Source organism: Chrysemys picta, chromosome 4, assembly GCF_011386835.1.
Source record: "Chrysemys picta bellii isolate R12L10 chromosome 4, ASM1138683v2, whole genome shotgun sequence".
Lineage (NCBI taxonomy): Eukaryota > Metazoa > Chordata > Testudines > Emydidae > Chrysemys > Chrysemys picta.
Genome location: NC_088794.1, coordinates 73822497 through 73848949, shown reverse-complemented (window position 1 = coordinate 73848949; position 26453 = coordinate 73822497). Strand labels below are relative to the sequence as shown.

The following is a 26453-nucleotide window of genomic DNA, read 5'->3' as shown; positions in this document are numbered from 1 at the left end:
TATTTAGATTGTTTAGTTATGTAGCACAGAGGTTAAAAAAAAGCATTGACAGCCAATGAGAACAGTCAGCAAGTTAGAAGCAAAGAATGGAATGGACACTGGAGCAATAAATGCAGATTTTTGGGAGTTCGAATAGCAAGCTATGACATAATACTAGTGGTTAAGTACATAAATACAAGTAGTTATGGGTGAGCACAGAAAGCACAGTTTTATAATAAATTAATAATAATGCCTAGCATTTGTATTACTTTGCACTCATCAAGCAAATATTATTCCCGTTTTACAGGTTGGTGATATGACCTCCCAAGATCATGCACCAGATCAACTGCAAAACTAGCTATCCCAAGAAGCAGTTTTGTGAAAAAGCATATCAGCCTTCTCATAGCCTTGATGCATAAAAGATTTTGTTCTTTTTTTCAGTATCTCAAAGCCCAATATTGACTTCAGTGGAAATTCCCTGTGCAAAATGCTTGCAGGATCAGGTCTTTAATATGACAACGTGTAATGTCTTATACAAACCACAGTATGTCAACAAAATACTTAAGTAAAACCTTCTAAAATAGTCTGGCAAATTTCTGAATGTCTTAAAGAATCTTGAAATGATTATTACAAGTCATCAATAATGTTTAAGGTAGTAAGGCTAAAACTGAAGGACTTCAAATATTCCTGGCTGAAGCGTATCCTAGATAATATGAATAAAAATTACAAGATAAATAAACTGAGATAATTTTTGTATTGAGACTGCATGAGGGCACACAGCATTCACAAGTTGTTTTATGGTCATCGATTTCATTTGGTGTTATCCTTATCTGAAGCTTTTTTTTTTTTTGATTAACTGTGATGTTTTAAGATTATTTCAATTCCTTGTGAAAAGATAGGGTCCAGTGAGTTTCATTGAGTGAAATGCTGATAGTAGTACCCTGTGTTTCTAAGCAAGAAATACAAGAAGATGTGCTGTTTATCAGAGTAGAGTTTCCCTAGCCTTAAACGCAAAATGCCTCCTGGAAAAACTGCCATATTCCTAAAACCACCTCCAAACTTGGTTTTACACTTAGTTTCACACTCCTTGTTTCTATGTCAGGGGTCGGCAATGTTCGGCACGCGGCTCGCCAGGGTAAGCACCCTGGCGGGCTGGGCCGATTTTATTTACCTGCTGATGCAGCAGGTTCGGCTGATCGCGGCCCCCACTGGCCGCGGTTCGCCGTCCCGGGCCAATGGGGGCGGCGAGAAGAGGACTTTTCCAAAGACAATTGAGTTAATATTCTGCTACTTGCTAGCTGGTTGTAAGCAAAATGTTATCAGGTGAGTTAACAATGTTATAAGTTTGAAGTGAGATATATTTGTAGGTTCCAAATAATAACCTTTGAAGTTTGTTTTTTTAAAAATATAACTCAGATCTTGGACTTGGCCACTGTTATATTGGAACTTGGCTCCTTTCCCATACTTAGGTTTGGGAACTAGTTATCTTAAGAGCTGCCTTACAAAAATAGTTTCTGCTTCTAAGTGGAGGTCCTCTCTAACCTTCTTCAGCCTTATCTTCATAGGAAAAAGGTATGTTCTTATTTTGAGTTACAAGGTAGTTGTAGTAGTATTAACCCTTTCGCAGGTCAAAGTAAAATTTAGACTCGCCTCATGACTTTTAACTTGATCTGCTATCACACCTGAAAGCTACAAACTGCCTTGTTTTCACTAGGATTTTACCACATGCCAGTTACCATGTGTTATCTAACACAAGATAAGAACACACCTTTTTTTCTTGGTTTTGCTGCAGTCTTCTAAGCCTTTATCCAGGGTGGATTGATTTCAGTCAAGACGCTTTAAATCAGCTATTTAAATCATGATTCAAATCACCAAGTGGAAAGCCTTGATTTAAATAATCAATTTTAATCAACTTTTCCGTTTGTACTTCAGTTATTTTCTAAAGAAAGGTGCATTCTCATTGGCTGATATAATCATTAAAACATCACTAGCTTTGGTGAATGATATACTGCATATTTACTAGATAATTAACTTTTTGCTCATGCTTTGTGTCAAGCTGCATTAGGATAGTAACTGGAATTTAATTAAACACACAAAACAGCATACAATATTTTTATTAAACAAAATGAGCCCTTAAAACAGTACATGACCTATTGTGTCCTATTTTTAAAGCTTGACCTGAAAAATTAGAATCAGGGAAAAAATGTATTTCTCTATTGAGAAAAGCAGCTTTTAACTCAATTTTTTGATAGTCTCATGGATTCAGCATATTTATATTTTACTTAGATGTTTTAAGAGATTATAAGAAGTTTAAACCTTAACATATTTTGTATTAAATTCAGATTTAATCTTAAACAGGTTTATTTTTAAAAAGAAAAACTTATAATTTAAACAGCAAAATCAAAAAAATCCAATTTAAATAAAAAAATGATTTTTTTTCAAAAAAAATCATCAATTTGTAGCCATCCTGCCTTTATTCATCAAAGTAAAAAACTTTTGCTGCCTCAGATATTTTTATCCTCAAGAATGCACTTGAGTGGATTGTGGTTTTGAGACTATACCAATCAGATTCCACTGAAGAGGGAAGACTATTAGAGGAGTTAGCTTCTGAATTAATAGTATTGAGAACCTTCCCAAATTTGCTTTGGGATCTAGAATTATCTTGTTATGTGCTCTCATACTTTGCAGTTTCTGTAGCCTTCTTACTAGTTGGTAAGTTACAAAATTATGATATGTAAACTGATTTATTTCCCATCCACTTGATTGCAAATCCCAGATTGTACATGCTCTCCTTTCATCTCTCTGTTATACCAGCAATAATATAATAATGATTTAGTGTACATCTGTGTACAAATTTGACTTCTAAATTTCTCTCCTCTTCTTGCTGTTCAGGTGCTGTTTGTTGAACATTTGGAACCTGATTCTTCTCTACTTTGTCATACCAATTTTATGTCAGTGTAACTTCAATGAAGTTATACCAGCATAAAACTGCTGTAATGGGATTATTTCCATTGACTTTAGTGAGCTTTGTATAAGGTCCTTAGTCACCATCAGACTTTGTTAATAATAACCTGCAGATGGTTATTGGCACAATCATACTATTGGAGCAAGATTGTACCCTACCACTCATATATCAGTTTCTTTTTTATCTGAACTTCTCTATGATCATAATTTCAGTTTGCACATTGCAGCATATTGAGATTTAATTATAAACTGAGTATTTCTATATAAATCTATGATATATGGGTTGCATCATATGGTACTGTTGTGATCATGATATCTCTGTTCTCATAATCAACAAACTTTAATATCTGCATTCAGCAGGCTGTCTGGACTTTTAAAGTATAGATTTTTCTCCTCCGTCAGTTAATTTACCAAGCTTGAAACTACTTCTGCAAAGTGATCTCATATTCTAACCTCCTTCTAACTGGCCTTTCTTCTGCATAGTGTACAGAGGTGTGAATGCATTGGGACCATTCCCCACAGTCTCTCTCTTAAAATCCATCTGAATTATTTTCTTGTTTTAAACGCATCAGTAGTCACTGGAGAAGTCCCAACTGATCTTCTCTAAGATGTTGGCTTGGTAACATGGGGTGTGTGTGACAAATCTGCAGAGCCTAAGTACGCTCCTCAGAATACTGGCAGAAAGGCTGCCTGTTACTTTTCTCTCAGGATTGAGACTATTCAGGAAGTAGACCCCTGTTTGTCTTTCTTCAAAGTTAATTATTAAATACCTTTTTCCACCAGTTGCTACTGTTCAAATGGCAAACTTTTCCCACAGTCCAGTTTGTCCCCTGACAACAATGCTATTTCTGTAACTGAGAAGTTTCCACAGGTACATTTTTAACTGTTTGGAAAGTAATAGTTTGGATAGATTGTCCCCTTCCAGCAACAAAAATGTTATTGCAAAAATGAATGTTTGCATCAAAATCACACTGCTCTTGTCAGGACTGGGAGCTTGTAATTCCTGAGTTTGAATCCCAGCTCTGACACTGACTTCTTCTCTGGCCTTGGGCAAATCACTTCCCCTTCTTGAGCCTCAGCTTTCTATCTGTAAAATGAGTCTAATATTTATTTATTTACCAGACTAATAGTATAGGATTAATTCATCAATAAACATAAAGTGCTCTGAAGGGGACGTTCACATGGAGCCCTAGGCTGCATTCCTTGAAATACCACAACTCTCACTCAAGTCAAGTAATGCAGAATCAGGACTTTAATGCTTATTTTTATTACTGGCATGCTGGAAACTTGGAATTAATTTAATGGGTTCTCTCAACACCTGCACAGGGACCCTCTGTGTGTGTGACTCTTCCCGTTCAGTGTGGGAAGGGCAGGAGAGAGGATCAGCTACCTCTACAGCACTATTGTTCTTTCCCTGGCCCCTGTGGAGGGTGCCTCTTGAAGCCAGGTTCTGCAGGGACTCAATAAACTGTTGCAGGGAGTGGGTGGCCTCAAGTTGGGTCTGGTTTGAGCCAGAGGGATGCATGCCATTCCTTCACTGGCCCTTAGACCTTAGTAAGAAAAGAGAATATAACTTTTCACTATAGTCTTTGTTCCTTCCCTCCCCTTTAATGGGGAATTCATGTAGCATGAGAGGTCACGGAACTGGATGCCACAACTGCTTCAAAGGTGAAGGATCTCAGTACAGTTCGCCTCCTACTGACTGCCCAAATTTGTGGCTTTGGGGCAGATACTAGGGTCTGCCTCACAGCACTATTCACTCATCCCTCTCCTCCCCACCATGGTATGCTATCAGGGAATTTCTGTAAGGCAATCCTTGCAGAGCTTTCCTCCTACTGTGAGTGTCATAGGTGCTGGAACTAGGGGGGCAGGGGGGGTGCTGCAGCACCCGCTGGCTTGAAGTGGTTTCCATTATATACAGGGTTTACAGTTTGGTTCAATGGCTCTCGGCACCTCCACTATAAAAATTGTTCCAGAACCCCCGGGGTGTGTGTATTAGATTTTGGCCAGTGTTCATAAATAAGGCACTTAGGGACTGATACTGGAAAGAGTTGAGTTGGGAAGGCTCAACTTTTCTCAGGACGAACAAAAATTATAACATAACTGTTAATATTGCCATGGTTTGAAGTTTTTTTAAATTTCCTTTGTATGATATATCTTTGGTATGTTTGTGTGTATTCTATTCTATTGATATTATATATGTCTATACCTGATTACATGAGTATGACACACATCCCAAGATGTTCTGATCTCATTAAATATAAAAAAAAATGAGGAGTCCAGTGGCACCTTAAAGACTAACAGATTCTGAAGAAGTGGGTTTTTTACCAACGAAAGCTTATGCCCAAATAAATCTGTTTGTCTTTAAGGTGCCATTGGACTCCTCGTTGTTTTTGTGGATACAGACTAACATGGCTATCCCTCTGATACTTAAATATCATAACTTTCATAACCTTCCATAAAGATTTAAAAGAAAGATAATAAAGAGACATTTTAAAAAACAAAAGTAATAAACACAAAAGGTTTAACACTAACCAAACAGTCTAGGAGATTCCAAATTATCGTTGATGCTTTTCTCTTATCTCTCACCACTCTTCTTTTTGTTCAATGAAGCACATCAATCATATGTGAAACTGAATTTCCTGACTTTCATTGATTTGTGCCACAGTCCTAATGTTTTTAAATGTATTTTTTCCTGATTTAAACCTTTTTATACTAAAAACAACCACTAATATGCTATTTAGAGGAAGGATTGTCCAGTGTCTAGGAGACTAGTTTAGTATTTGGGAATATGACTGCAATTTGGGAAACCTGGCTTCAATTCCCTGCTGTACCACAGATTTCCTGTGTGACTTTGGACAAGTCTGTCTCTGTTCTCCATCCGTAAAGTGGGGATAATAGTACTTCACTGCCTCAAGAGGTGTTTTGAGGATAAATATTTTAAAGCCTGATGTGCTTTGATATCTACTTATGAAAAGCACTAAGAGATAAGTATTATTATTAAATTACCACAAAATGCAGTCATATTGTACTGTTCTTAATTCTAGGTAGCAAAGATTATATTTTTTCCAGTACAGAAAAAAATGAATTCCAGGCAGCCACATTAGCTACAGATAATTCATATTTTGGCCATATAATAGCCTTCAGCAAGCAAGACCAATTAAGAAGTGTGGTCCAGTGAATAAGGCATTGGACTGGGCATTAAGGAGAGATGGATTCTGTTCCTGTTCGGTCACTGACTCTGTGACCTAAGGCGAGTCACACCACTCTGCTTTTCTTCTCACCCTTTATCTTTCTTGTGTATTTAGATTTTAAGATTTTTCAGGGCAGAGACAGTCTCTTACAATGTATGTATACAGCACTTAGCACAACAGGGTCCTGTTCTCAGTTGGGGTTCTGCTGTAATACAAAATAATAATAATGATGCTTTATGGAAAAGCCTTTGGAATATAATGGGGACAAAACCAAGACAGTTGTAAAAGTGTAACAGGGCTCTGTCAGCTAAATTACCAACCTTATCTCAGCCATAATAACCAAATCAAACCTCTTTTAACTTGTTTAAAAACTGCACCAAATTACAGTTTCATGCTGCTCACAGCCCAAACAGCAAAGCTGAACAGAATTGTCTGTGAATTTCACTTCACAAATGAACACAAGTTTGGACTCAAATGTATTTGGTCTTCTTACACTCTGGCTGGGTCTACCATACTCTAGGAACTGTAATTCTTCATCAGTACAACTCTTCTGTTGGTTAGGTCAGACTGTGCCTGAACCTTGCCTAAACTGTTGTTTTCCCCTTTGCTACCACCACAGGAGCTGCAGTAATGAGGAATTATAGTTCTCCTTTTTTTGCCAGTGTAGATACTGCTTTTCACTCTCCCCTTTCCTACTCCTGGTTCATTTCTCTACACCCCGAACCCAAACAGTCAGGTGCTTCCTGTCCATTTGCCTTGTTGACAGTCCAAGGAACTCCTGGTATGGCTTCACTTTTTATTAAACCTAATTGCTTGATTCTTGGGCGCCAGAGATTCAAGTGATTATTCTCCTCTACAGTTCCAGCAATGGCTCTTTAGCAGGTAGTTTTTACTTGAAGAAAATCATGCAGCAAAACTTGGGAAGTTTGAACAGATCAACTCTTCCTTTGCGTGCTGTTTAGATGTAATTTATCAACCCTATACAAGGTAACTTAAATCCACTACCCTGCATTCTTCTTTGAGTAGTGTCCCTGTGGGTGCTCCACTTCAGGTGCGCCTGTGCCCTGTGCCTTTGATTGGAGATTTTGGGGAGAGGTGCTCATTCGGCCCACTCATGTGCCCCACACATCCTCGTGGCCCACATCTAGCCCCCCGTCTTTATAGATCAGTAAACCTTTGCAATGTATTCTCTGAAAAGTGAAACCCAGGCCAACCTTTTCTCCCGCTGGAGCATAGATGCCATGCTCTTGGCTTGATAGCTTTACCTGATATGTAGATATACCTTCATAGTCTCTGCTTGATGACTGGGTTGGTCAGAGAAGCAAACATATTACTTTGTATAGGGCAGACCTGTTTACCAGCTCCCCGACATGCCTGGTTTAAAAACGCTTCAAATCATAATTTCAGCATATAGCCATCATTCTTAATACACACTACTTACATGCATCACACAAGACTATTAATGATCGTGAGATATTAGTTTTCAAATGATACCTCACAAGGCATATTTTATACAAAATTATTACAATAGTGTGTAGGGTGTGAATACAGGGTCAGAACTGCATTTTCTCTATTAGATTTCTCAGTGAAGACAGCCTTCCTGGTAGCAATCACTTCTACCCAGACCCCCCATTTACGGTACTCACCAGAGAGAAAATGTCACTATGGGTTGTTCCAAGATTTTTACCTAAGGTATCCTCAGAATTTCATATTAATCAAACCATTCATCTCCCATCCCCCCCCCCCCAAAAACCACATCAAAGTATCAAGAAGCCATATTCCACACCCTAAATGTCAGGAGATCATTAGCCTTTTACCTAGATTGAACCAAATCGTTTAGAAGATCTTCTTACTTGTATCCATTGTGGACAGAAACAAGGGTTTGGTAATTTTGAAACAGGTTATCAAAGTGGATCTCCAGATGCACTAACTTCTGTTACAACAGAACTCATGTTCAACCCCTTTTGAGAGTGATAGCACATTCCACAAGATCACTATCTACATCTATAGCCTTACTTAAGGATGTACCAATTTCAGACAGCTGTAGAGCAGCCACTTGGTCCTCTGTTCATACTTTCCCTAATCACTATGCCTTGGTGCCTCCGGTAAGATCAGATGATGCTGTAGGCAGTGCAGTTCTCTCTTCTGTATTGAACTCTGCACTGAACCTCCTGCCTCCTTAGGGAAGTACTGCTTAGGAGTCACCTGAAGTGGAGCACCCACTGGAACGCTACTCGAAGAAGAAGGAGGAGTTACTCACTTTGTGCAGTGACTGAAGTTCTTCTACCTGTGTGTCCCTGTGGGTGCTTCCTACCTGCCCTCCATCCCCTATGCTTCAGAATCTCCCTTGGGGGACTTTGCAGTGGAGAAGGAACTGAGGGCGGTTCACTCACGTAGCCCCCTATAGCCTTGGCACGAGCACGAGAATGTGTGGGGTGCAGGCTGAACGAGCACTACTACCAACAATCTCTGATCAAAGGCACGAGGGCACATGCATACCTAAAGTGGAATACCCAGAGGGGGACACATCTCAAAGAACTCTAGGTGAAAAATACTCTCCATATATTACCTGTTGAAATGGTTATTAGGGAGAGACAAAAAATGTGATTTTTTTAAAAATGTGTTTTCCTAGCTGTCACCAGCTAATCTGTTTTGCTCTGCTACGTATTGACCTAGTATATTTTGGCTACATATGATTTAGTATCAATGGATGAAAAAGAAATCCATTGAAATATTTATTCTTTCTATTGACTTTGGAAAGGTACTTTGGAAAGCCGCATTAATCTACAACTCACTGAAGCAGTAAAATACTCCCCCAAGAATTTTCTTTTGTAAATAGTCTGCATTAAACTGTTGTAAACTGGCTTGCTTTCAGATATTTGAATTTACTCTTTTAGTCTTCATTATTAATTATAGGTTTATAGCTGAGAATAGTAACACTGGTGCCCACAGTTAGTAACCAAATGGAGTTGTCCTTGACCAGCAATAACAGGATGACATGAATTTAGACTATTTGGTGTGCTTTTGCAATGTTTGCCATTAATCTCCCATGAAATTGGAAGCATTGGGCCTGACTTTCCATTGCCCTGTCCCTTGTGTAGTCATTTGCTCCACTGCAAAGTAGCATAAAATGTTAAATGTTACACCCCCTTTGCGTTCGAATTGCACTGGTGTAATTGATTGCACAAGGTGCTGGGCAATGGAGAATCAGCACTGTTGAATGTATTTGGCTCAAACTGGATCCTGAAACACCATAGTAAAATGTTCTTCTAGTATTTCTCTACCCATTCACCAAATACACTATTTCCCTGGGGCCCAATAGTGAGGTCCTCACACAGACAGGTCAAAGATGGATCTTAATTTTTATTCAGTCCTGGCTCAGGCAAACTGCCACTGAAGTCAATGGGAGTTTGTCTAAGTAAACTGAGCCAAACTTAAATATGGACTTTAGGATTTCCCAGGATGTCTTTGTTGACAAATCTACTCCCATGAGAGCTTCATGGCATAGTGAAGTTAACTCAATAGCCATTTGTGGTAGGGAGATCATGTTGTCTACAGGCTGGGGTATCATGACTCCTGGATTCTGTTCTAAACTCTCTCACTGAATTGTTTTGTGAATGTCTTTGACCAAATTGATCAACCTTCTGTGCTTAGCTTGCCTCTCTTGTAAAATACCTGTGGTACTTGCCTCACAGGGTAATGTGAGTAAAGCTGGTTGGGAAATGATTTTTTCTCCCGTGAAAAATATTTTTTGTTGAAAATGTTCTTAGATTTGTTTCGGGGTTTTAATTGAAAAACAGAGAAAAAATATTTGGTTTTTGGCAAGTGAAAACTGAAAGATTTTGGTGTTTGGTTGGCAAAAAATACAAAGCAATTTTAAAAATGAAAATCTGAAGACTTTAACTGAAAATGGATATTTACGTTTTAGAAAAAAGGTATTGTGTGTTGAAAAAAGATCAAAAGAAATTTTTCTACCAGTTCTGCATATGAGACTCTTTGATGAAGATGCTATAGAAATATAAAGCTAGACACCTTGGTTCAAAGCTACTTAGTTTACAAGTGAAAATATGTTTGGTTTTAGCCTACTCCATACAAGATGTTTGCCAACATCACAAATATCTGTACTCAGTTTAGCATGACTGAAGATTTGCTGTAGCCAGGATTGCAATAGTGTTGGTGTCAATGGATACTGACAGGCCTGGGGCAAGGCATCCACTATATCTACATGCACTAAGTCTGCCTCCATGCAATATTATCAGTCCTTCACGTCCATGAAATAGTCTGCATATTTGTACAGTATCCAAACTCATGAGTCTCAACCAAAAAGCCTTTCTTTGGACAATTTTCCCGCTACCTCCCCATCATTCATCAGTGAACTGTACAGGCAGTCCTCAGACTTATGACACAATTGGTTCCTGAAAATTGCATCGTAAGTCGAAATGTCATAACTCTGAACCTCAATATACTCCATTGCGGGACTGAGCATAGTAAAGTTTAAACCAATTGTCATAAGTCAAATCAGGGTATCAGTTCAGAAACGTTGTAAGTGCCGTTCGTTGTAAGTCGAACGTTGTGAAGTCGAGGACTAGCTGTATTTCAAATAGTTTGTGCCTGTCAGACCATTCTGTTCTTTTAATAATGTAGCTTTTTTGAAGTCATATCCATACATTTTGTACAAATAAGACTCATAATACACCAGCCATTCTGTTAGCATTACATTTAATTTGGAAGCTCTTTTTATATCTACATTATTCTATTGAAAGTAATGTTTGTACTGGGAAAACTACTCCCTCAAGTCAGACTCAATCCAAATGCAGTTTACAACATTACCATTTAGGATCAAGCCTGGTACTCTTGTCATCTGTTCTGGATCCTTTTGAAGATTGGGTGTGATGTGGAAGAAAGGTCATCTCTCTTCCCCCCACCCCTCTTTCTTTAGTGAACTGCTAACCACATTATTTCCATTGCACTCTGCCAACTCATACAAATGGGGGGAGGGAAAAAGAGGTAAGAGAAAACAGATAACTTCATTGTTAAGTGTACATTAACTTAAAAAATACACTAAAACCTCAATCTGAACCATGTTTGAAACTTTACTTATAATTTGCCTTTGTCTTGTGTTTTGTATTGATAGCCATATGAGGTAAGAGAAACTGAACATGCCTCGCAGTCCAACATCAAGTGAAGATGAGATGGCACAAAGCTTTTCAGATTATTCTGTCGAATCTGAATCAGACAGCTCCAAAGAAGAAACTATTTATGATACTATCAGGGCTACATCAGAGAAACTAAGCAGCAGAATGGAAGACAATAGGAGCAACACATTAGTGATACGAATTATAATACCTGACCTACAGCAAACGGTAAGGGGAATTGCATTATAAGGTTTTTAAATGTTTGGCCAGATCCTCAGCTGGGGGTAAATTGAAGTCAATAGAGTATTTCAATTTCTATCACCTGAAGATCTGGCTTATTATGCTAAAAATTTCATAGTGCACAAGACTGATGTCCTATTTTGTTTCGACCTCCACAGTTATGACCCAAGTGAGACACCAGAATGGGTGTTTGTCCTAAAGAGATTATACCGATAGGCAGCCTAACCAATATAGTTAGTCTCACATATGTACTTGATGCTGTGACCTTATGTCTAAAGTGTTTTTAAGAAGGGTCAGACCAGGGAAGTTTCAGAAGGTTTGTGAATGGCTGAGAACAAGAAGAGCTAGAGAACTATAACCACAGTGGAACATAGAGATTGAAAACAGAATTCAGATATCATCTCTAAAACTGCCTGGCACCTCACCATCTTTTACATTTTCTCTTCCCATGACACTGTAAAGAACAGTTTGTTAGCTTGTGGATGTGACCTTGAGGTGATGGTGAGACGCTCACCAAAATCTCTTCCCCACCCCAACCCCCACCTTACCAAAAAAAAAAAAAAAAAAGAGAGAGAGAGAGAAGGAGACAGGTATGGATAGATCCCTCCTGCTGTTGCCATCCATCCCATCAGGCCTGCACCATCCTCAGCACATTCAGCTTGGGGAAGCTGCATAAAAATGGTGTTGGAGATGGCTGCCTGGACCTCACATTCCTGCTGCCCATCTGGGTACACATGCTATTTAAAGGTGACCTGCAGGGGAAACATAAAACATGCCCCCCTGGGGGGTTGGGATCATTGTGGTTTCATAAATACAAACTACCTACCCTTCCCTGCTCCCCAACTGTTACGTTAGCTATAATGATCTCATCTTGGAGAATTTCCTGGGAATTAATGATTGACTTTACCTAGCACTGTGAGCTGTCCTAGTTTATGATTAATTCCTTGGATAATCTTGGGCCTTCTTGAGCACTGTTTCCTAAATTAGCATTTTGATAGTTGACAGTAGGCATCATACTTTTTAAATTTATTTTTATTTTCAATGATGATTTTATAAATAAATTCTGTTCTGCAGACATGTGCTATGTCATTTCATGCTGCCATTTCGGGTATATGCATGTTAAAAGCTGAAACTATTTCTTCCTTTTTTTTTTTCAATGAAGCAGTAGAATATAGAAGTCCTGTCTGGACTAGGGTTGCCAACTTTGTTTAATATTTAAAAACTGGACATTCCAGCAGGAGTGCCAGAACCTCCCTTGCCCGCCTCTTCCCCTGAGGCTCTGCCCCTGCCCCGAGGCCCCGCCAGGCCCTGCCTCTTCCCCCTGAGGCCCTGCCCCCTGTTTGCTCCTCTTCCTCCTCCCACCCCCATCACTTGCTGCTCTTCTCCTCTTTCCTCCCCCGCTCCTGTCCAGTTCGGAAGGGACTCACCTGTGGAGCTGGGACTGGGAGCTGCAGCTGGCTGACACAGCTAGGAGGTAGTCCTGGCTGAGATGGGGCTGGTACGAGTGATGACCTGGCATCTTCCCTATCTGCAGTAACCATATTTTTGGTGTCCTGTCAGTAGCTCTGATCGGACACTGTGAAGTTCCCTGTTCGACCGGACTTTCTGGTTGAAAACTGGGCACCTGGCCATCCTAGTCTGGAAGCTGACAGGGAGAGGTTAATTCTCTCTTCTTAATAAGGAAGGCTCTTAGGCTATGACTACACTAGAGAGCTTACACTAGCACAGCTGCACCGATGCAGCTGCGCAGCTGTAGTGCTGCTAGTGCAGATGCTCTGAACAGATGGGAGAGAGCTCTCTTGTCGACTTAATTACTCCAGCCTCCATGAGTGGCAGATGCTATGATGGCAGGAGAAGCTCTCCCACTGACAGCGCTATCCACACCAGTGCTTAGGTCGATGTAACTTTTTCACACCCTTGAGTGACATAACTTACACCAACTGAAGCTGTAGTGTGTACCCAACCAAAAAAATTGAAAAAATATATTTGCTTCCGGTCAACCCAAAACGAACATTTTTCAAATTTTTCAGCAAAATAAAAAAGTCAAAAAAATGTTGCTTCACATCAAACTTGTTTAAACTGAAATGAAACATTTCATTTTATTTGAGGTTTTTTTATCTTTAAAAAAAATAAAATGGAAATAAAATTTGAAAAAAAAATAGCCATTTCAAATTCAAAAATCTATACATTTCATTTTGAAAAATTCAAACAGAAACATCTTGAATGGTTTGGATTGTGCGGAATGGGGGTGGGGAAACAATTTAGTAAATTTAATGTGAATTTTCAAAATGTTTAGGCCCACCTGAGTGTGCATTTTTTGGAAAAATGAAGTTTTGTCCAAAAATTTTACTCAGCTCTAATCTAAGTGCCCCATCACTGCCAAACCACTTTATGTACCTAAATAAAGACCAGATTTTTACAAGTGTTCAGCACCCAGCAGTTCCTCCTGTGACATTTGTGGCCAGGTTATTCTGAAAGTCTGGCCCTAATGATGGACCCCAAGCTCTTTTTAAAATTTCAGCCCAAGGTCACATAAATCTGTGGTGGAGTTGAGTAGGGTTACCATATTTAACAAATAAAAAAAGAGGACCCTCCACGGGGCCCTGGCCCCGCCCATTTCCCAACCCCAGCCCCGCCCCAACTCCGCCCCAACCCCGCCCCCTCCTCCCTCCCACTTCCAGCCACGCGAAAAGGGCTGCCTGAGCACTACCGGCTTCACGGTTTGCCGGGCAGCCCCCAGACCCTGCATCCCCGGCCGGCGCTTCCCCAGCGCAGCTGGAGCCCGGGACGGGAAGCGCCCAGCCAGGGGCGCAGGATCTGGAGGCTGCCCGGCAAACCGTGAAGCCGGTAGCGCTTGGGCTTCGGGCAGCCCCTATGCCTCCGGACCCTGTGCCCCCGGCCGGGCACTTCCCCTCCTGGGCTCCGGCGGCGCAGGGTCCGGAGGCATGGGGGCTGCCCAAAGCCCGTAGCGCTCGGCTCTTAAACAGAACCAAAGAGTCAGGGGAGGAGCAGAGCTGCTGCGGCCGGAGGCTCTGCTCCTCCCCTGACTCTTCGGCTCTGTTTAAGAGCCAAGCTGCCCGAGCGCTTCCGGCAGCCCCCATGCCTCTGGACCCTGCGCCGCCGGAGCCCGGGAGGGGAAGTGCCCGGCCGGCGGCTGGGGTCCGGAGGCAAGGGGGCTGCCTGAAGCCCATAGCGCTCGGGCAGCTCGGCTCTTAAACAGAGCTGAAGAGTCAGGGGAGGAGCAGAGCAGCCGCGGAAGAGGAAGTGCCCGGCCGGCATTTTCCCGGACATGTTCGGCTTTTTGGCAATTCCCCCCGGACGGGGGTTTGATTACCAAAAAGCCGGACATGTCCGGGAAAAACCGGATGTATGGTAACCCTAGAGTTGAGCATTGTGCCCAAATCCTCTGGCTTTCTAGAACACTGCTTTAAACATGCAACCATCCCCTGTTCCTGCTTCCACTGAAGTCAATGGCAGAACTCCCATTTACTTGTATGGTACAGGATTAGGTTGTATACTGTTTAATGATTGGGTTCTAAGAAGGGGAAGTGCTATGGGGTGTTGGATCTTGAGTAAGAAAAGGAGGTTCTCTAGGAAGGAGCTGGAGCTGAGGAGAGCCAGGGTGGTTTTGCTGTTTTACTCTGGAACTTGGTTGCATTGAGCCTGCAGACTTTTGTTTTGGATTTGGCAGACGGAAGTCCTGTTGTGTTTGACACTTAAATGGATCATTTGTAAAAATATTTATGGCTTGCAATAAAGTCCTCCACTGTGGTTTTTAGAGTCTACCTTGGCATGACTAGAACTCTATTCCTGCTCCCACCAGCCTATCTTTTGATTAAAATGGCTACATCAAGTCAGTTTTACACTTAATTGTTGTTACACCTTAATTGTATTGGTGCTTTGCAGCATGGCTCTAGATTTTTATTGTTTAATGACTTAGGCCCCAGAACTTTGATCTGAGCAGGCAGATTCCTACACCTGAGCATAACCCCACTGTCCTGACCACTTAAAAATGTTTAAATTTATTAACTCTGGACCGAAAATGGATTTGTGAATATGGGCCATTTTGCTGCATTCGTAGAACTGCATTGCCTGCTAATAGCTTTGTTACAACACAAAATCCTCTTCATGTGAATGGTCGAAACTGACTATTTTGCTTTTTTTAGCAGTGACATTTCAAAGGCTTATATAAAGGTGTTGATGAGGTGCTCCTGCTTTGCTTTACTGTTACTTTGTTGTCGTAGATTTAATTTAGCTTTTTTATTTTGTCCATGCCTTATCTATCTCCCACACATTTCAGTTCTCAATAGACACTGTAGTATTACTAAAGGATTTGAATTCCATTTAACAGTGCTCCTTTGCTATTAAAGAGTGCTAGAAAGATACTAGCTGTGTTGAAGAGCTCTCAGTTTATGAATTATTTCTGATATGTAATAATAATAAAATTATTTGATAACCCTTTCTACTTCTAGTCCTACCCATCTCAAAACACTTTATAAACATTAATGGACCAGATGCAGCTTTCAATTACTCCAGATTAGGGCTGGTTGAAAAAATTCCATCAAAACTTTTATTCAACAGAAGATTGGGTTTTCGATTAAACAATAATTTTATCAGAAAGTATCTGCTTTCCTCAAAATGTTCATGTTTTTATACGGGGAAAAAACTCCAAAATGTTCCGGGTTTGGGTTTTTGTTCTTCCAACAAAAATGATTTTTTTCTCATTTTCATCAAAAATGTACATAAAAATAAACCCAATTTTCCAAACAACTGTAACTCCAGATGTACACTAGCAGTGAGATGAAAAGTAAGCCCAATATATTAAATACCACTTTGAGGGTAGGACTGCAGTATTGTTTCCATTTTACAGGCCAGGAAACTGAGACTTAGAAAGATTAAGTGAAGTGCCTTAGGTTACACTTAAAGGCTGTGGCAGAGCCAGGAATAGATTTCAAATCTCCAGTTCTGTATTTTAGCTACAAGCCAAACACAATCTTCTCCCCCACTCCCTATATAATTACAATTACTTTAGCAGAAAAGATGTTTTAAAATTATACTGCTTAATAAAAGGAGAACAAAATTGCATCAAATTACTTTTGTGTTTTTGTTCTTGACTATCATTTCAGAATCAAGGTTCAGACTAAATCAGTTTAAAAAAAAAAAGCTAATTTCAGGACTTTGAGTAAATGGCTGATTTTCTATTTTTAACAAAGGCTTATCCTTTTTCTACATTGACTGTGTGTTCATCACTTTTATTTCATTGCACATGTTAGATCAAACATTGAACATCATAGGGAAAGATGTGTTATTGTAGAAAAACTTGTAAATTTTCACTAGCTCTGTGAAATTTACCTTCCTGTGCTTTTATTCTGACCTGGAACTCTATGCCACTGCAGCTGACAAAGCATGTTAAATATTGTAAGCCTTGAAAAGGCTTCAGCAAACTCACTGAAGCTTATAAGTAGTTCTGTTTTTCAACTGCTACATTAGTTCTTTATTTGTCTAGATGAAATCACTATTTATTGTAATATATAGTAATTTCTTGTTGTCTCTGTTCATTGTCTCTGTTATTTAAGGAATATGTTATCCTTACTGCATGTGTGTAGCGCACATTACAGCAAGTGGAGATTGTATTCACACCAAGAAAAGGCATTAAACAGTATATAAAATAATTTCTGAAATCATTGCTAGTACCAAGGAAATGGAGGGCACAGACTGCTTAAACACAATTTACAGCACAATGATGACAAAAAATGTTTTATTTTGGTTGCACAGACAGAAAAAGAAGAAGCCAGGAATGAAAAATGTATGGGTTCAAGAGCCACATTAACTCAGCCATGTTGTACTTCCTGTATATTTTAGGGTAGATATTTTATGACAAAAATAGTATAATGCAATAGGCCACACTGTATTTGGCCTTTGAGCGAGTATATAGTGGAGGGAAAGTTGTGAAGAATCTCCCCTGCTGCCCTTAAGCCCTTTGTGTCGAAGCAGGGCACAGTTGTAATCTCTTTGGGGAAGGGACTGTCATTTACTATGCCCTGGTCTACACGGGTGTGGGGGGGAAGGAGGGGACACGATCTATGTTACGCAACTTCAGCTACGTGAATAATGTAGCTGAAGTCGACGTACTTAGATCTACTCACTGTCTTCACTGCGGTGAGTCGACTGCGGACACTCCCCTGTCGACTCTGGCTGCGCCTCTCAACCTGGTGGACTACAGGAGTCGACGGGAAAGTGCTCGGGGATTGATTTATCGCGTCTAGACTAGACGCAATAAATCGACTCCCCGCTGGATCGATCGCTGCCCGCTGATCCGACAGGTAGTATAGACATACCCTGTGTGTCTGTGCAGCATTTAGCACAATGAGGTCTCCAATCTGCTCAAGACCTCTCTATATATTATTGCAATAGAAATAAATAATAATAATTGCAATCTTTGCATTTTCTTGACTATGGGGAGTATTCCCTGCTAGTGTCCTGCGGTGCGGGCAGGGCCGGCCCACAACATTTTGGCATCTGAGGTGGGGAGCTCAAATGATGCCCCCATTCCCCCTCACTTGGGCCAAAACTTTGAAAGGTCTCAATTCTGCTTTCTTCCTGTTCTACTCCTCTAATGGTACTGTTCTGCTACCTACCCCAATAAAGGAGAACTAACAACTTAAAATACCTTGTTCAAAAATGTTAAGTAACATTTAACTTTCAAACGCCTGAACAGCAAATGTAACTTTTCTTGTCTGCATAGTAAACACTGGCATTTTTATCTGTTTGAATAATCAAAGTGGTACTTTCCGTACTTTCTTGGTTGCAAAGATTTGAACTGCTTCCTGAAGGTCCACAGTCTAGGCCAGCTCATGCTCTATTGAGACAGCTGCAAGGCTGACCAGCCTCTCCTGTGCCATTGTGGAGCGTAGATGTGTTTTTATTAACTTCAGCTTGGAGAAGCTGCATTCTCCACTGGCAACTGTTACAGGAAGTGTTAGAAGTATGCGCAGAGCAACAAAAGCATTTGGAAAGAGGGTGGACATCTTATTTGTGCACATATATTCCAGAACAGCCTTTGGAGTTGATCCTGCTGAAATGTATCTTGAAAGGGCTTTCAGTTCATCACCTAAATCACTCACATCAATATCGCACATGTCATCATGTGTCAACACTGTCTCTAGTGCCCTGCATTGCTGGTGTAGGTGGTCTTCAGGTATACTGAGGAGTTTTGGAATATCATAAACATCCCAAATATACTGCTGTGTTCCTTGAGCTGCATGAAATTTTCTTCAACTGACTGTATTGCACAGTCTAGCACCTGGTTAAAGAATTCAACTTTGAATTGCTGTTTGGGGTCTCTTATGGGATTATCCCGTGCCTCATAATCAAAATGTCGTCTTCTTCGGTGACTCTTGTATTCTTGAATGGGTGGGAAAATAGCGTCAGTGTGAAGTTCCTCTGCCAACTTCTGTGCACTCTTCAGAACGTTTTGAAATCCCTCATCTGACTGATAAGACTGTAGGTATGACTTTGCTTTGTCCAGTAGTTCCATTGCTCCAAATATATCAAGGTCAACACCTTGGAGTCTCTTGCTTACAACATTTATTTCAAACAGTATGTCATGCCACAACACTAAGCCACACAGAAATTTGAAGTTATGTATGTTTCTGGGGATTCCATTTCCCTCTGTCACTGTTCTCCCACAAACAGTTCCGGTCATAGCATTATCCTCCATAATGGCATGGCATCATCTATCTTCCCAATTTTTTGTTTGATAGGCTTTATCGCCTCCACTCGACTTTCCCATCGTGTGGCACTCAGTGGTTGTTCCCAGATGTTGCTTCAAAATTTGCCATCGAGGAGGTAATGCAGAGAAAGATACATAGATGCTTTGAATTACATTAAAAAATTCAGCAGCCTCACTAGAAGCTGATGCTGCACCACTGACCACCAAGTTCAATGAATGAGAATTGCATGGGACAAAAAAAGCTCGAGGGTTTAACTCTCGGATCCGTGTCTGCACTCCTCTGTTCTTTCCTCTCACGTTGGCACCATTATCGTAGCCCTGACCTCTCATGTCAGCTATCGCAATTCCCATATCTTCCAGCTTTTTAAGAAGCACATTTGTCATACCAGCTCCTGTAGTATCATCAATGTCAATAAATTCTAGAAAATGCTCTCTGACAGTCACCATTGCAGAGACATTTTCACTAGGATCTGTTGTTGTTACAAAACGCACCATTAAAGTCATTTGTTCCATATGGCTGATGTCAGATTTGCAGTCCAGAATAACAGAGTAATATCTTGCTGACTTCAGATCTGCCACAATCTTCTGTTTGACTTCTGTTGCCAGTAACTGTATGATCTCATTTTGAATTGCTTTTCCAAGGTAGTGGTGTGTATACATTTCTTGGGTGGTGACTCTTCTTAGATGCTTCTGGAATACAGCATCAAATTCAGCCATCAGCTTCACAATTTTAAGGAATTTTCCATTGTTCGGCACATTCAGCTGATCTGAAGTGCCACGCAGTGCTAGGTTTTGAGTAGCAAGCATATTTTCAGAATATTTTGCCAGTAAAGAGACTCTGATGCAATCTTCTCTTGATGCTGATCATCTATGGTGGCCTTTAACCTTAATCTCATCTCAAGCTCTTTCCACCTATTCATAGATTCAAGGACTGGAAGGGACCTTGAGAGGTCATCGAGTCCAGTCCCCTGCCCTCATGGCAGGACCAAATACTGTCTAGACCATCCCTGATAGACATTTATCTAACCTACTCTTAAATATCTCCAGAGATGGGGATTCCACAACCTCCCTAGGCAATTTATTCCAGTGTTTAACCACCCTGACAGTTAGGAACTTTTTCCTAATGTCCAACCTAAACCTCCCTTGCTGCAGTTTAAGCCCATTGCTTCTTGTTCTATCCTTAGAGGCTAAGGTGAACAAGTTTTCTCCCTCCTCCTTATGACACCCTTTTAGATACCTGAAAACTGCTATCATGTCCCCTCTCAGTCTTCTCTTTTCCAAACTAAACAAACCCAGTTCTTTCAGCCTTCCTTCATAGGTCATGTTCTCAAGACCTTTAATCATTCTTGTTGCTCTTCTCTGGACCCTCTCCAATTTCTCCACATCTTTCTTGAAATGCGGTGCCCAGAACTGGACACAATACTCCAGCTGAGGCCTAACCAGCACAGAGTAGAGCGGAAGAATGACTTCTCGTGTCTTGCTCACAACACACCTGTTAATACATCCCAGAATCATGTTTGCTTTTTTTGTAACAGCATCACAGTGTTGACTCATATTTAGCTATGGAATGCTCTCAGGTGATTTGCTCTCTTCTCATGGCATGCGAGATTTCTAGCCAGATTTTTCCAGTCCTTTGTTCCCATGGAACCCTCTAAGTGTGCAGACTCACCCCTGCGGCATCTCCTGCTGGTTTCTGTCAGGAATTAGCTTGTCCAGCTTCTGGAGCGCCCTCTGCAGGCCGGTGATCTGCCTTACCGCTGGCCCCCGTGTCCCTCCCAGGACCCCGATGCCCCTATCTCTGGGGTGCTGCCCCTCTGGCAGTAAGCCCTCAGTCTCGGGGTCTCTCCGCCCAGGGGAACCCTCACCCCCTATCACCACCTTGCCTCAGTGTAAGGCTACTGCCAGTCAGCAACTAGCCCCCGTTCCCTGGTGCAGACTGCAGTGTATGCCACTCATCACTGGCAAGGGGGGTTTGGACCTGCTGCCTTTGCCTACCTCTGGGCTGCCCTCTGCAACCCCCAGTATCTATTAGCCTTATGCTAGGCCACAGCCTGGGGCTTTCCAGGCTGGAGCTCCCCGGCTCCTCTGCCTTTCCCCAGACCTGCTCCACTCAGGTACCCTGTCTCTAGCTCCCTGCAGCCAGGCCCGTCTCCCTCTACAGCTAGAGAGAGATTGCTGAGCTCCTGGCTCCCAGCCTCTTATATAGGGGCCAGCTGGACTCTGTTTGGGGCGTGGCCGCCACTCTGCCTGCTTCCCCCAATCAGCCCAGTGGCTGTTTTCTCCTGCCACAGCCCTTTCCTAGGGCTGTTTTAAGCCCTTCAGGGCAGGAGTGTGTGTCCACCCCGCTACAAACCCAATGTGGCTGGAACATTAGACTGGAAGAGTTTGCAGCAAAAACAGTATGCAGCATTCTGGGTTTTTGAGTATATAAGCCCTGGCTTCTCCACTTTGTCACCATTGGGGATTTCACGCCAGTAATGTGTTAGATCGAAACTTCTATTTTTATTGTCTTTGGGGAACATGAAGTTTTTCACTTGCTATGGCCCATGCAGTACATGGGAAGTCCCTCAGGCTACTGCTCAAGTGGGTCCACAGTCCTGGATCATCTAGACTTAAGGAACTAAACTCAGCAGCAGCTGTTTCTTGCATCTCCACCACACTCTTCTCTGATCTACACTTTTCTTCAGGAATGTGCATGGTTACATCCATTTGAGATGGAGATATGGATGCTGCAGTAGCTGCCCGGTCACCTGCACTCTAACTGGAAGATCAGGCATCTCCTCACCACTCACATCCTCACTGGGGCCGGAAGGCTCACTGTGAACATTTGTGTCTATGTATCTCAACGGAGCTCCTTGCTTAGATAGAAAAGCTTCTTTGTTTTCTTTCTTTTTCTGAATGCTGCCCCAGAGGGATGTTTTCTTCTTTCACTCATGACTGCTGTTCTCTGCCAGCTATAGTGGCTCTCAACACTCAATTGAAGGGGACGAATAAGCAGGCTGGTAGCAGGGCCTGAGTGAGGGAAGATATCAGCATCTTAAGGGCCTAACTGGCTCCTACTACTTCAGTTGACTGCCTGTTCTCCTCAAGTGGGTTCAGGGAAGCAGCAGGAAACAGGAAGCTCCCTGAGAAGTTGGTGTTAATTAGTCCAGGCTCCTGGGGGTGCTAGGAAGGTACATAAGAGGCTCCTCCTCCTCTCTCTCCCTGCAGCTCCTGCTGCTTTCTGTTATTCTCTCTCACCTTTTCTCCTGCCTGCCTGTTATGTCCCTTGTGCCCTCCTTCCTCCAGCACTCCACCATTTCTGTGCATCTAGAGCAGAAAGAATACATATGGACCAGCAGCAGACACAATTTTCTACACTCTGGGTCCTAGTGGTACCCCCCCCCCACAGTTTGGCACCTGAGGTGGCCGCCTCAGTTAGGGTTACCATATTTGACAAATAAAAAAAGAGGATCCTCCATGGGGCCCTGGCCCTGCCCATTTCCCACCCCCTTCCCCGCCCCAACCCCGCCCCTTCCCTGCCCCAACCCCGCCCTAACTCCGCCCCCTCCTCCCTCCCACTCCCAGCCACACGAAAAGGGCTGCCCGAGCCCTACCGGCTTCACGGTTTGCCGGGCAGCCCCCAGACCCTGCGCCCCCGGCCAGCGCTTCCGCAGTGCAGCTGGAGCCCGGGAGGGGAAGCACCCAGCCGGGGGCGCAGGGTCTGGAGGCTGCTCGGCAAACCGTGAAGCCAGTAGCGCTTGGGCTTCAGGCAGCCCCTATGCCTCCGGACCCTGCGCCCCCAGCAGGACACTTCCCCTCCCGGGCTCCGGCGGCGCAGGGTCCGGAGGCATGGGGGCTGCCCAAAGCCCGTAGCGCTCGGCTCTTAAACAGAGCCAAAGAGTCAGGGGAGGAGCAGAGCCGCCGCGGCCGGAGGCTCTGCTCCTCCCCTGACTCTTCGGCTCTGTTTAAGAGCCAAGCTGCCAGAGCGCTACCGGCTTCGGGCAGCCCCCATGCCTCCGGACCCTGCGCCGCCGGAGCCCGGGAGGGGAAGTGCCCAGCCGGCGGCTGGGGTCCGGAGGCAAGGGGCTGCCTGAAGCCCATAGCGCTCGGGCAGCTCGGCTCTTAAACAGAGCCGAAGAGTCAGGGGAGGAGCAGAGCAGCCGCGGGAGGGGAAGTGCCCGGCCGGCATTTTCCCGGACATGTTCGGCTTTTTGGCAATTCCCCCCGGACGGGGGTTTGATTGCCGAAAAGCCGGACATGTCCGGGAAAAACCGGACGTATGGTAACCCTACCTCAGTTCACCTCATGGTAAGGCCAGCCCTGATTGTGGATCACCTTTAAAGAATGGGAAGCAAGTAGGATCAGGCCTCTCTTCCCAGTGGTGTTGGAGGAGAGAGTTTGCACCCTCTTAAGCGAAGGGGCAGCAGCAGACATTGTGTCCCTGCCTGTTTGGAAGTCCTGATTAGCACTGTGCACCATATCTCATGGTGCAGCCATGTAACTTTACTTAGAGCTCTGTTTAAAATGGCCGTAAGAAACATATTTAACATGAAAGAAGTGACTAGACAATAGTATACATATACAGTGTGGTCAAATTAATATTTTATGAGATCCTTTGCTTTTGTGTTTCCTGATAATTTGTGATTTTAACAGTGTGTCTTTAAAGTTACTCTCACACCAATTTTTACATTTAATTTCCTTTGTATTTTAAGGAGAACGGTGAATAATTAAAAAAAAATCCAAATTATTCAAACTGCAGTATGTACAAAAGTCACTTACAAGTTCATTGACTCCACAAGTGGCACTTAACTAGCTGTGTTTGCACGCACAGTACATTCTTGTTTAAGTAAACATGAGTAGATGTAGGACAGAACTTTGAAATCTGCCTAAAGTTGGGCTCCTAAATCCATATTAAGACATTTAAACGAGTGACCTGGGTTTCAGAAGTGTTGAGCACTAATTTCACTATGCACTTTGCACTTTTGAAAAATCAGCCCGTATATATAGGTGTCTAATTATGGACTTAGGAACCTAACTTTAGATCCCCCCACTTTTAAAAAAAAATCTTGGTGTTAAGGTCTTTTTTTTTTACGGTGCACTCTCACTATATAGTTTTCAAAGGGGTATGTTTTGGTTAAATAATGGATAGATAGATTTCAAAACTTGCAAAGACTCATCTCTATTTAGGACTGTGTCTCTGAGTTTTTGTGAGTATGTCAAGTTTCACATTTCACTTCTCTTTCAGTAGCCATGGTTTTACAAAAAAAAAAAAAGTAGTGAAAAATTTTCTTTTAAGTGTGTTTAGTTTATTCAGTACCCCATAACTCAAAAACAACTCAATAAGATTTCTCTTAAACTTTTCAAAAACCTTAGATAGTTGTGAATCTGTGTGTGAAATCAGGGAATTACAATACACATTGTATTGCAATTTCTCAGTTATAATGATTGTGACTGCACAACCACTGTAATATAAAGATGTAAATGTATACGTATTTGCATACATATTTCTCCTGATGACTCTTTTGGAGTTAAATCACTCTTATTTTCTGGTTTTAAGGATGAATGGTCTGGGGCATCTTGGGGCATCCTTCTTTGTATCACATATTGACCTATTGTCCCTTGATCATCTCCTAAATTTAAGGAGTCATTAACCTTTTTGGTAGAGGTAAAGGATATCATCTCCAAGACCACTCCATGGAACAGCTAATGGGGCTGGGGGAAAGGGTAATTCCAAGTGTGTTCAAATATCACCTTACATCAAATGAGCTGGCAGCAGAGGGTTGGCCTCAGAATGACCATGAGGTCTGTAGAGACCGTTCAAGACACAGGTCAAACTTGACTTATTTTTATAATGAAAATCAAACTTTGTTCCTCAGTTTCTTAAGTTTGCCCCTCTTTCAAACATGCTGTCATAAAAAAAAATCAAGCTTTTCACTACTTGAAGTATATTCTGTACCTTTTGAACTGCAGTTTGCTCTCTTTCCTCAAACTCTTAGAAGTGTCAGTAAGTGTTTCAGTGTAGTGAGTGAAAGGTAGAGTCTTTAGTCTGCCCTCAGAACTGCCTTTCATTTCCTCAAACAGAAACTAGATTCTAAGTTGAATTAATTCACTTAATAATTCTAGATAGTATATTATTAGTCCTATGCCATTTAAATCACCTGTGTGTAACTTTCATTGTGCACGGGGACAAATGCAGAGCACAATGCCCAGCCAAGTGCTGGGCAGATGTTTTAGAGGACGTAAAGGAGAAGAATATTCCTCGGCCTGAGATGTGGAACCTCTGTCGCCTCTGCCACAGAACCATCCCTATGTGGGGAGTGGGGAACAGGAAGATCTCCATAGAAGATTCTCCTCTGACATATTTCCGCCTTGGACCCAACCACATTCTGTCCCCCCATGCTTTGTCTTCCCTTCTGCATATCCCCTTCATTTTTAATGCCTGCAGAACTTCCTCTGAGGAAGGGGCTAGTTTTACCCTTAAGTGCATGGTTAAGCATTTGTTCAGTATGTTTTTCATGAATCGTATCCATTACCCATTTGCATATGCTAATATGCCATTGGAAGGTTCAGCACCAGTTGTGCTTCTCAAGTGCTTCTTGCTTATGTTTTTATTACACAATATGTAAAATTTAGAGCAAACCCCTGCTTTCTTTTTCTTACTGTTGGAAAACTTTTTTTTTATGGTACAGGAGCTGCAGATGCTGCTCTCTTGTGATCTAAAAGTTCTCTCCTCTGGTTTTACTAGCTTTGTAAACCTCAATTTTTCACTTCAGAAAGATCAGCAGCCTCTTCATGAGATGATCCTTTCTCTAGGTAGCTTGCTTATTACTTGCAAGTGCTTAAAAATGGACATTCTGATCAGGCTGTGGTTGTAAGATTGTTAGGATGTAAAAGATTGTGGCCTCTTTGGAACAGGGATTGTTATTCCTCTGCGATGTGCCCAGTGCCGAGCACTTTGTAAATGCTAAATAAATAATAATAAACACATCAAGCCAAATACTTGTCTGTACCAAGGTGCACTTAATATTTTTGTTATTCTTTGATTTGTTCTTAAAAATATCTTTAAAAGAACATTTTTGTCAACTAAAATATGAACTAAAGATTCTGAATGGGGCTGCAAGGATGCAACTGAGGGCAGAATTTGGCTCCTATGTGGTAGTTAGGTTGGGTATGGGGTATTCTAATGTGAGAGGCTAAAAATAGCAATAGGAGTTTGGAGAAGAAGGT

At 42.0% G+C, this 26453-nt stretch overlaps 1 protein-coding gene across 9 annotated transcripts in view; it reads left to right on the top strand.

Moving 5' to 3' along the window:
* Positions 1-26453, top strand: part of SHANK2 (SH3 and multiple ankyrin repeat domains 2) — a 640917-nt gene that overhangs the window by 81574 nt on the left and 532890 nt on the right. For all 9 annotated transcript variants that reach the window (XM_065592634.1, XM_024100174.3, XM_005304567.4 and 6 more), the window contains one exon: positions 11272-11500. In XM_065592634.1, coding sequence (XP_065448706.1) covers positions 11297-11500 — 204 coding nt within the window. In that variant the 5' untranslated portion in view covers positions 11272-11296. The remainder of the gene's footprint in view (positions 1-11271; positions 11501-26453) is intronic.